Below are 12,747 nucleotides of genomic sequence, written 5' to 3'. Positions count from 1 at the left end.
AACAGCAATTTTCTTCCTCTCCCATAAACAAAAAACCTCCGTAAGTATGCGTCAGAGGGGCTCCCTAACAATGCTGTATAAATACAAACGGTGCTTAAACGTGCATTGTGATGCGTTCATTTTTAGAAGCCATGTCTTTTTTTAGTTTTCCGTTTTACAGAAATCCTCTTAGTGTGCATTCTGACTCATCCAGCCTTATTAGGTAAATGAGAGCATTGTCAGGAGCTTATTGTTTAGAGATGTAAACATAAGTAGTGTAATTTTTAACATTATTGTATTTTACTAATTACAGGATGTCAATAAACTAGACTGTTTCCTCTTAATTACAAAATTCAGCATTCAAATATAAAATGGTGGTAAAATAATGAGTGGCAACTTTGTGTATTTTATACAACTTCAAGGTTTTATTTTATTTGATCTGTTTTTAGCCATATATGTAGCTATATATTTTTTCTTCAGGTTTTCTCACTTTCACTGCCCCTCGCACTGTCTTTCTCTCTGGCTGCCAGAGAGTGCTTGATAAAGACAAATAACATTTGACATTTCGGTGGCCCTGATAGAATTATATGGAGTATTTGTTCAGGGATCAGAGAAAATCATGAGCTGTAATGTTACCTTGGTGACAGCATTGTTATCGCTGGTGAATGAGAGTGTGTGTGTGAGAGTGTGTGTGTGTGAATGTGAGGAATTGCACACTCTCACCTGTTTGCCTAGGAAACACACACTGGTGGATTGGCCCTGCATAGTTCATTTTCTTACCTTGCATAGAGTTGCACGTACAGTATATCTATCTATCTATCTATCTATCTATCTATCTATCTATCTATCTACAGTATAATGTATTTTGTTCATTTTTATTTGTTGCTTGAAGAGTAGCTGTTTTTCTAAAGTGTAACTTGACTGTAGTTTAACTATTTTAAATTCTTATTAGCTTGTAAATTATAGTTTCAAAGTAGCTTCCACAACACTATTATTAACCTATGGATTATTTCGGACTCTTAAGGTGAGTCCATCAATGTGTGTTTACATGATTACAACACCTGATGTAAGCGTGTGTGTGTTTGAATATATGGGGGTCCCTTCCTCTGAAGTGCTTACTAGTGGCATTGCTTACAAGTAGTGTGTTTCCTGTGGTTGGTCCAGACAGAGCAAAAAAAGGGGGGGGGGGGGTTGGTTGAGAGAGAGAGAGTGACAGAGAGTGAAAATTTCAGCTGCACTTGTTCTTTACCACTCTGTTTTTTTCCCCTCCTGCTGTCACTTTGATTCAGGTCTATGCTAGACCTATGACATATTAAACTAACGCTTTCCACCAGCGTACCTCAAATTCTCACCCACAGTACAGAGAGACTACAGTCTCACTTTCACATCACTTTACACAGTTTGAGAGCTTATAACAGCTTATAACTTTTTTATTGTACAAGATGTTACCTGCTTGGAGTATACAAATTATAGCTGTTTATATGAGTCTATTACAAATGTCAGAAAATAATGCAATGTGGCTGTTGATGTCTTTTTAAATTTGTAAATCATCTTCCTGTAGTGGTGTGTGTGCACGCAACTCTGCTGTTGCAGCTTCCCAGGATGCACAAATGCATGACACACACACACAAACACACACATGCACACATATTGCTTATGTACATGCCTGCAAGCAATCTCAGTTTATTGGTTCAAATGCGTATCCTTTTGTTCATGTGCTCACAGGTGCAGATGCAGTTGATATATGTAAAACAGTTGCACATGTACACAATAGCATTTATACATAATTAATTTCTTCTAACACACTCATAGTTCTTGCTGTTAAACCAATAAGACATTTTGGAATGATCAAAAATAAAATAATTGTATTTATATTTTTTAATGCCAACTACATGTCAAACAAAAATGTCAACATCGAAATAATGATTATCTGAAATGCATAGATAAGTGACTACTATAATAACTAGTCTCACAGATATTCACAGTCGTTAAGTCTGCGGGCCTTTTTCTCTGTTTATTTACATAGATGAACTGCAGACTAATTTAACGCACAGATGGCCTGATTTTGCCTGGAAGGGGGTCTGGGTGCTACTTCTATATGTCTAAAAGGAGGGCTAGATTTCAGGAGGGATGGAAGAACCTTAGTCATCCTCAGTTATTTACTTCATATGGTGCAAAATTGGTGCCTAAACCATATTTGTGCTAAAACAATGACAAAAAGATGCATTTTAATAAGGTAAAATGAATTATTATTTTTAGTAATATTGCAGTAGGTGTGCATAGAGTTTCCTTGCTGTTGTGTAACAGAATGCACATCTAATGTAATATGCATCTTCTGAAACAGAGATAACAGGGGGGTTTATTAATATTATCATTCCAAGTTTGAGATTACAAATCTGTCCGCATTCATAATTTGGACTGTGGACAAATTGCAGATGGATGCACAGCCTGCTTGTAATTTATCATCGAAAATTAGTGGTTAGGCGGTTCCTCTGGGAGATGTAAACAGGGCTACCTGTGTTGAGTGAGCAGAGTGGTCCATTCCTCTATCTTTGTCTTACTGTCTGTCTCCTCTCTTGCCGTTCCAGTAAACGCTGCGGTTTCAATCATTTCTTTGGCTTTTAAATGATTTTTAGGACTGCGAGTTTTAGGACTTTTTTAGGACTCCAGTAAGCACTGCAGTTTCACTTTGGCCTTTGAGCGATTTTTTGGTATTTTATAACTTTTTAGATTCTCAGAATGCAAATGAGAAAAAATACTTAACACACAGTGCCTAAATTTACAAAACAAAATTCAATTTTATGTTGCGCTGACACCTTGCATCATTGATGCAGCATCACGCAAAAACAGAAATTCTCATTTACCGATATCATTGTAAAAATGCGCTTTTCACAGTCAGCCAAGATTCATTTATTTTTGGAGTAAAAGCATCCAATTACAGGAGATTATTGAGATAACGCAAGTAAAATTCAGCTGGTCATATGATCTCAACATGGCAGCGCTCACAAATGTGCACCCAGCATCATCTGAAGAATAAAGCAGCTTTTTCTCAGAGACTGATATACCTAGAGTCTTCTCTATTTTGATCATTTTTGGGACATATTTCAGGTTCAATACAAATTAAGCTCATTTGACAGCATTTGTGGCATAATGTTAATTACCCCATAAATTTATTTCGACCCATCCCTCCTTTTCTTGAAAAAAAGCAGAAATCGAGGTTACAGTGAGACACTTACAATGGAAGTGCATGGGGCAAATTTTTGGAGGGTTTAAATGCAGAAATTTGAAGCTTAATATACAGTTATTCTATAAAAGCACGTACATTAATTATTTTGTTAAAACTCATGTATTATTTGAGCTGTAAAGTTTAAATCATTGATTTTGCGGGATTACAGGGTTTATGGCGTTGTAAACGAAGTTGTTAAAGGAAGTTGTTAATGAAGTTGTAAAATTTGATTTAACTTTACACAGAAAAGGTTAGTACACATTCAAAATATTCTTTTAAACATATATATATATATATATATATATATATATATATATATATATATATATATATATATATATATTTTAAATGCTATTCATTACTTTCTGTTTACAAAAGTTTAGCAATAAAATCACTTAATATTTTTCTTCTGTATTCTGTTTTTAAAAAGTGTCCCACATTTGTCCTTTAGGCTCAGACAATTTGAGAATTCTGCCCTTCATTCTCCTCTCAGATTTATGTGCACTTCAAAAATCCGCACCTGCTTGCTGTGTGGCTCTAAGTGTTGCTATGGTAGTGTTTTTCTTCTTTTTCTTTGTTTTTTTTTCTGCTTTCGTCCAAATCATGCAGCGTGTTGAGGAGTGAGAGCATGAAAGCAGTGACAGGAAGCTGAAGAGTGTAAAGTGGCAGTCATTGAGGTGTTTGTCTAGATCTTATGATTAGTATGGCGCAAGGATAAGCTGTCAAATGTAACATCAACAGAGCTGTCTGTCAGGAGGTCCCGAGAGGGTTATGTCAAGGGCCTCTACTGTCTTTTGATGAAACTGCTTTTGCGCTCGGCATTGGGCTACAAAGGGCTGATTGTGGCCGCGTGCTGAAAGGTGAGGCTGAAATTTCAAAATGGAGGCTGAGGGACTCAGGGTGTCCGGCATACTTTGTGGTTTCAGCGCCCGCTGCTCCTCACTGTTTATCTAGGTGACAGAATCAACCAGAGGATCTACAGGGCCTCTTGCTCTCATGGTTGTGCAAATATCTCTCAAAGCCAAAACAGGGCCCTCAGCACCCCCTCCCTTCTCCTTTCTTTTTTTCTTCTCTCTTCACACTCACTCTCTTTCTCTTTCAGGTCTGGCTGTCTCATTCTCAGCCTCACAAGTACTGTATTGTATATTAATAACAGTGCCTTGCTGTTGGGTCTTGGCCCTGACATATGGATGTTTATCAAGAGCTGGCTTGGTACAGGACAGAACATGCTGAAAAAAGAGAGCGGTGCCTCGTGTGTGGCCAATGGGATGATTCAATTGAGGTCCGCCTTTATTCTCTCTGCTCTCAAAGTTTAGTAGGACTGTCATGGGACATAGGTGAACAGTTAAACGGGCCCCAACATTCATCTCCATTATTTTAACAAGCTGCCAAATAGCGAAATGCTAAATGACCTGACCCTGAACTCTCAGAAAATGTGTGATTTCGTCTCGAGTTCCACTTCATTTGTATTTTATTTCAATTTTCCGCACTCTTGAATTTCAGTCAAGTTTTTCTTTTTTCTTTTTTTGATTTAGTGTAAGAAAGAATGAAGTATCTGGTTAAGGAAAAATGGATGGGCAAATGCAGATATGCTGACAAGCTCTGATTTAAAGACAACATACGGCATTCACAATGCATTTAATCTCTGTAATGTGACATATTTATGAGTGAAACTGAATATTCAGTGGAAAAATGTACAACAGGCTTTTAACAATCAGCATTAGATTGGATAGTTGGGGGATGAAGCATGTTAGACTGTCATATAATTGGTTAATATTGTTTTGCTCCGCCCATACTGCCTTCATTACATCAACTGAAAAAAATAACTGTTTCATGGGTGGAAAAATTTTTACATTTAGATTACATTTTGGATTATGAAAATATGTTTCCTTCAAAATAATGTGCACTGATGAATCATGCACAATAAGATCAAGAAATTTGATTCCATGTTGCTTAAAACTTCTTTTCTTTCGCTCTTCCCGTGCAGCAGAAGCTGAGCATGTGGATGCGGTACTGGCTGTGGCTGATCTCCACACTCACCCTCACCCGCTGCTGGATCCCAGCATGCCCGGGCATCTACCTCCGGGCCTGGGTGACCACGACCTCCTAACCTGCGGCCAGTGCCAACTAACGTTCCTTTTAGGGGACATCCTGCTCTTCATCGAGCACAAGAAAAAGCAATGCCAGGGTCTGACGGCCGGCCACGGCTGCTACGACAAGATGGCGGACCGCCACAGCCCCTCGCCGCCCCTCACCGAGCTGAGGAAAGTGGTAGAACCGGTCGAAATAGGAATCCAGGTGACACCTGAGGAGGAGGACGACAGACTGTTGACGCCCCCAAAAGGAATTTGCCCGAAGCAAGAAAGTGGCCTGGCAGGTAGGTCAAACTTTCTCCTGTGTGTCAGGAAGAAAAGTTTTAGGTAGGCACTAAAGACCCCTTGAAATCAAAATTGGAATTTTGTGGCATTTAGTGCATGTCTGTTAGCTTTGAAACATTCTACTGTATATGTAAGTGCACTCTTAAAAGTTGACAAAAAGCAAATATACTGACCCAGGATAATGGACAAAAAATACTGATGACTTATGTAACACTTTACATAAATGTTCCCTGGGTTTATAAGGGGATTACTTACTGACTAATAATGCATTTACAAATGCATTTTATATCACTGAAATGCATTTATAACAAAATGCATAAAAAGGGTGACTTTAAAGCAATGCCTGCCAACTAGTAAGCCATTTTACCTCACATGTTATAAATGCTGAATAACACTAATTCAACATTAGTAACCTATGAAAATGTAAAGTGGACACAAAGCATTTATTAAGGAGATTCCTGTATTGAATCTCACTATAATTGTGACAAAAATCTAGAATTAAGGCATTTTACATTTTGGATTAATATAACATATATCCAAAGTGATTTACAGTTCATACATGATAGTATGGATAAGCATGTTTATTAAGCATTTATAGCATGTTAGTAAAAATGCTCACAATTTAGCTAGTATTGTATGAAAGTTGCCCTTTCATATTATTATAATTGCATATCAGTGATTTATAAATGAACCCCTTTATAAACCTTAACAAAAGGAACATTAATGTAAAGTGTTACAGATTTTTGTCAAATAAAATGCTCTGTAGAATGTGAATGTCCATCCCCTTTATGCCAAGACTGGCAAGTAGCAAATCATATTTCATGTATGTGACATAACATAAACCTTCTGTGACATAAACAAAAACCTCTCGCTATTTTAAAAAGGGACAAACATTCGATAATTCTTGCCCAAACTTTGTGTTTAAATAGGAAATGCATCAACACAGAAAATAAAACTGAGCTCGGTGATTTCATGGGGTCTTTAAAAGCTGTGTGATCAGTGACACTAATGAAGACACACCCGTAAAGAGATGCACACCAGAAGCACATATTCCAATACACAAAATGCAAAAGCACACACACAGCCTGCAGAGTTTCAGACAAAAGGAGACACGCACTCATTTACCGCGGTAGGACTCTGGGCTTCCTGTAGTGATTGTGATACCGCTCATCTCCGAGCCTCAAGAGAGATTGTTTTTCCTTCAGCTGATTTCATTAGGGGAGCCTACGCCGTGCAGAGTGAAACATCACATTACTGACTCAAAGCCCTAAAACCCCCTGAAGGACTCGAGTAGTTGAAACAAATCGTGCAAGACGTGACAGAGAACTCACCCTACTTTCATGGAGAAATCCAGACTGAGCCATCTGCTTAAAAGGTGAAAAGCTCATTAAAATTCAAATACTCACAAAAAAGAAGAAGAGAGAGAGAGAGAGAGAGAGAGAGAGAGAGAGAGAGAGAGAGAGAGAGAGAGTAAGAAATAGAGTAGAATTAAAAGAGTGAGCTTCCTATTGAATAAGGGTAAAAAGGCAGTTTAGTTTAGTCCAGCTGTGGGGGGAAAAAAAACTCTCATAGTTATCTTGCAAAACAGTGCAAGTCCTTCACCATGAAGCCGGTGGGATCTTGGAAAATGGGTCTTATAAAATAATATTCTAGGTTGTACAAAGTTACCAGGGGAAACGCAGAGGGAGAAGATTATGACACTGCCTCGGTTTTTAATAACGTTGTTTTTTAATGCTTGGCAATCCTTATTTGTGAATGTTACCCACGGCATCTGAGACAATTTATTCCATGCCACCACAATGCCTTGCGTATTTAAAGTTCACTAATAATGAGGCTGCTGCTAAATTACTCGGTACCTCACATGATGCAGGTCAGACTTCACACGCAGTCTCACTGACTGGCTGTCTGCTCGTGCTCGGAGTGTTGGCGGTAGTTGTGAAATATGATGCAAGCATCCACACAGTGTTACGTGCAAAACTGTTCCACTACACTTCGTCATTGCTGATTAAAATAAAAAGAGACTGACTAGTAAGAGCCAAAGGCGTCTGTTTTGCTAACCACACAATTTCTTTAAAAAGAAATATGCCATGCAGTATAAGTTTTGTTATACTAATACACCTACTAATACACACAGTAAAAATACATTTTAAAAACCTTTTATTATACAGAATTTTCATTCTTTACTGTAAGAATATGTTTTCATCATTGTGTTAAAGCAACATCTTTCCATCCATTTCATTTGTTTTGACTTGATTTTCTTCATCAGTAATTAAATTAAATTCTGGTAACTTTGGCACCACTTTTATTTTATTCTTAAAAATTTAAGGCAACAATTAAACGTAAGTGTTATTTTCTGTTAAAGCATGATTTTCTGTAAAGCTGCTTTGAAACGATGTGTGTTGTGAAAAGCGCTATACAAATAAAAATGATGACTTATTCAGTTTTAGTATGTTGAAATTCTAATTACACTAATTTTGTTAATGTTAAACAAAATATTAATAGCAGTTTGTATTTTTAAGGGCAAAAATATATATATTTTTTACTTCTAGTGCAATATATAAAACATTTATTCAGTTAGCTTATCAAAATTCACATTTCAGCCAATGCCATCAAAATTACGTGATCTCTCTTTATTTTGACCCACCTATTTTCATAAGCTCCACATTGAAAAGGAGAGTTTTAATCTCATTTAAACTTCACAATTTGAATAATGGGTTATAAAAATGAACATTTGCCTTTGTAAATCATATTGCAGTTAGCAAGAGTAAATTTTACACCTTTCATTAATTCGGGGTTGGATAGGGAGGCAGTTTGGAGGGAAGAATATAACGGGAGATGAAACGTCTCTGAAAGTGATTAAGACACTTGAATGTCAGCTTGAGCGTGCGGCTAAACACTCACAGGCTGCCTTGTATTCATAATTGCCTCCCAGCAGGTTAAAGTATTCTTTTATGCTAAACATTTCTCCATTCCATTTGTTCTCGACGTGAAACAGAAAATGACACAGACACACACACACACACACACACACACACACACACACACACACACACACACAAAACACTCAGCCACTCTGCCTTGAAAATAGCAGTGGTACTCTTGCTCGGCAAAGCATGGATCATTTTTCATGAATTTGTTTTTTCCCCCCTATAATATATCCATCTGCCAGCTTCAAGTGGAGAAATGACAGAGAGAGTGAGAATGCAGGAGAGAGGGAGAGAGAGAGAGAGAGAGAGAGAGAGAGAGAGAGAGAGAGAGAGATGTTGATGAGGAAGAAAACTTCTGGATCAAACGATAAGAATCCCCATTCTACATTTACATTTATTGAGTTGGCAGATGTTTTTAACCAAACTGACTTACAGAGCAATCAAGGTATATGTTTATCAGTTTGTGTGTTTCCTTGGAATCGAACCCATGACCTTGGTGTTGCTAGTACTTGCAGTAAAGCAATCTTACTCATTTCCAGACCTTCTGAGCTTTTTTTTTTCGTCCACAGTGCATTTTCATCTTTTCATTAAACCCTTGGTCTAACTCAGACACTTGAGCACTGTTATGACAGGTCTTATACTCTACTACTTTATTCTCACACGCCAGAGCCCATCACATCAGCTATTTTCTCTCTGCCTCTCACGTATGATTCACTGATCATCCAACAGAAAGTGCATCATCATAGGCCTTTAGATATTTTTAGGTATGAGCAATGCCATTTATTTCCTTTTTAATCCCAGGCCAAGTCCTATCAAAGCCAAAGTAATACATTTAGATACCAATACCTTTTTAAGAATGGAAAGTTTTTGTGATTTCTGGGGATAAAAAAAAAAAAAATGAAAAAAGAGTATAAACTAAAGTATTTGCTAACAAAGTTATTTTTTTTTCTTTTGAAGCTTATGATGCACATTAATTTCCATGATAAATCAATTATAATCATCTTTATTATTAGAAACAAACACACACACACAAACAAACAAACACACACACACACACACACACACACATGTTGGTGCAGCTATCATTATGAAGACTCTCCATAGATATAATTATTTTTATACTGTACAAACTATAGATTCTATCCCCTATCCCTAACCCTACCCCTAAACCTAACCCTCACAAAAAACGTTCTGCCTTTTTACATTTTCAATAAAACATCGTTTAGTATGTTTTTTTTTAAGCAATTTGAATTATGGGGAGACTAGAAATGTCCTCATAAACCACATTTATAGCATAATACCCTTGTAATTACCAGTTTGACCTAAAAAAAAGTCCTCGTAAACCACTTAAACCTGCCCACACACACACACACACACACACACACGTAATATAATATAATATGCATTACATACTTTATGTATCTATATATTAGGGCTGTAAGTCAAATAAAATGTTTTAACTAATTAATCACAGTTTTCTATGATTAATTGTGATTAATCATGGCATATGGTACATTAAAACAAACAATAAAATATAATCATAAATATATGTATTTACTTTATTCTATGTCTCAAAGATCTTGTAAGAAATTGGTTAATCATTGTTTATTTTAATTATTTTAATATGTACATGTTAAAATTAGACACATTTCTACAGGTATACTGTAAATCTTTGATGAAAGTATATGTTTACCTGCCATAAAATCAGTGTACATGCTTTTATTAAAATTTGGGCAAAATCTTCTGGCTCTTTCCGGTGGACATTCTTAATTATATTTCATTATATTTTTTATTTTATACATACAGATATGAAAGAAATTGATTGCTGAATTTACTAAATTTAAAATGTCAATACTCTTATTTTCTGTAGCTGCCATTCAGTCTCCATTGCGCATACACTGGGTCTCTCTCACGCGGTTTCACTTTTGACATTGGTTCAGATGACAGTGAGTGAGCATTTTTGGGCAATGTGAAGTGATTCGGCAGCTTGCCCGTATCTCTCCCACACCTGGTTCACCACTTGCTGGTGAAGTCTCCATTCTCCATAGAGTAAATCCGCTCCCGTGTTTATTATGCCCAGGAAATGCATCACGTGTAATGAATAAGAATGCACTGCTCTGCACAATCAGTTTCTGTGCTAGGATGTTCAGTTGAGTCGAGTGTGTACCTCCTGGAAATTTATATATGCCAATTCAGGCACAGGAATTGGGGAAAAACACTAGTGAAGTTTCTGGAAGTGCAAAAAACAGATAATGCATTAATTGCTTAATTTTTCTTAAATGCATTAAACAGTCAAGTGTTAATCGCAGAAATGAACGTCCCCATATCATGGCCCATATCTTGCTTTATGTAATGGGCATTTAGGAAAAAAAATCATCCACTTGATTCTTTGTTTTTGGCTGAGTGAAGGTACTAACACTACGCATGAACAGCAACTTCATTAAGTCATATACATACCCATTCTCTAGGGACTGCATAATTATAACTAAACATTGTGTCTTTGATCCGAAAACCCCATAATCAGTCGAAAAGACCCCATGATAAAGTATTCTGATTACTGAAATTGCTTTCAGCGATAATTCTCCCAGTGGCTTTCTCTTTATTAGTGTGTATGAAAAAGTCAACGTTATCTATGACAATACGGGGCAGCCATTGAAGAGGAACCACTTGAGGGTTGAATTCAATATTTCAAGCATAAATATCAGCAGGACACAGGCTTGCTCGGCACCGCATTGTATTGCCACTTAACTGTCTTAATTTTCAGCAGAATTTAATTACATTTAATAGCCCTAATTAAATAAAATATGACATTCAACATAACCTCAGGCGATAGGAGCTGCTTCTAGAGTCCCCCTCGTGTCACACAGCTAGGTTAAAACAGTTCATTGGCACTGAAAAATATGGTGCTGAGACGGACACCATAGTTAGTTGTAGCCACTGTGCATCATTAAGCAATCTAAATGTAAAATAAATAAATAAATGCTTAAATAAACAAATAAACAAGACATTTACTGCTCCTTAATGCATCTAGATGACTTAGCCTGCTGAAGCTGGTCAGGCATTTAATGGTACTTGTTATTTAATTATAGATTAGTCTCAGATAGAGGTGCTATGCACTACACAGTGCTGTGCGGCTCCAATGTTGGCTGTAAGGATTTCTTAATTAAAGAGGAATCATTTAATATGATCTCATGAACCTGAAACAAGAGGATGGAGTTCCTGAGCAGGTCATTAATGGATGTTTAATATGGTTCTATATTGTTTGTTTTAGCTATACAGCATATGTGTTGATGTTCACTATTGCCAATATAGTCCAAGAGCAAGCTTCAAGTAACCTCATTGACAAATGTAAAGGGTTATTTCATTCACAAATGAAAACTCACCCTTATGTTGTTACAAACCTGTATGAATTTCTTTCTTCAGTAAATAAATAAATAAATACATAAAAATAAGATAGGAAGTTAGGCAGATTGTTAGGGAGTGAGAGCCTCAGTCATCATTCACTTGTATTGTATGAAAAAAACAAAAAAAACAAACAAAAAAAAAAAACACCTGAAATGAAAGTGAAGGGATTAGCCTAAAATTCATACATTTTAACTATGTACAAAATGTGGTTCAGATGCAAACGAACATCGTGTTAAACTCTGTTTGTGGCATCCTTGTGTTTTAGAAAACCAGATTGGACTGAGTGAAAATAGAGAGTGCAAATAAAGGGCCTATTTCTCCAAATGTTTGGTGTTAGCAGTAATCAAGCTCTTGTCAGTCTGCGTGAGTGGTGATGCGGCCATGTACCATTCCAAACCAACATTGCATTTGAGGTTAGCTTAAATATCAGCAGGAAAATTAGAGTGACAAATAGGAAGGAAACGTTTCTTAAAGAGTTGTTTAGATTTTTCCGTATATATATTTTAAGTAGATTAGAGCGTTGTCAGCCTAGACATTGTGATCTTATTAGTATTCATAAGTATTCGTACGTAAAGACACTGAGACGTACAGTATCAACATATTGACAGCATTTAAAATGTTAACTATTTTATGGATGAACAACTTTAGAGATGTATTAATGTTTACTAAAGAATTGAGGTTGAGGTTCATAGAATATTGAATTCTTTGAATTCATAGGTTTATTTTATTGTACTTATAATGAATGATATTAATAAAATATATTTAACGCCATCACATTTATTTAGCGCATTTACCTAATTTGACATTTATAACAGTTTCATTCTGTTCTGTG

At 36.4% G+C, this 12,747-nt stretch overlaps 1 protein-coding gene across 3 annotated transcripts in view; it reads left to right on the top strand.

Moving 5' to 3' along the window:
- Window positions 1-12,747, top strand: part of bcl11ba (BCL11 transcription factor B a) — a 60,819-nt gene that overhangs the window by 8,542 nt on the left and 39,530 nt on the right. For 2 of the 3 annotated variants that reach the window (XM_051722277.1, XM_051722279.1), the window contains one exon: window positions 5,193-5,586. In XM_051722277.1, the coding sequence (XP_051578237.1) occupies window positions 5,193-5,586 (394 nt within the window). The remainder of the gene's footprint in view (window positions 1-5,192; window positions 5,587-12,747) is intronic. The other variant, XM_051722278.1, reaches the window with a different exon arrangement.

This window comes from Myxocyprinus asiaticus, chromosome 17 (assembly GCF_019703515.2).
Source record: "Myxocyprinus asiaticus isolate MX2 ecotype Aquarium Trade chromosome 17, UBuf_Myxa_2, whole genome shotgun sequence".
Classification (NCBI taxonomy): domain Eukaryota; kingdom Metazoa; phylum Chordata; class Actinopteri; order Cypriniformes; family Catostomidae; genus Myxocyprinus; species Myxocyprinus asiaticus.
The sequence above is the reverse complement of the archived record's forward strand: the minus strand, read 5'-3'. Positions and strand labels throughout refer to the sequence as shown.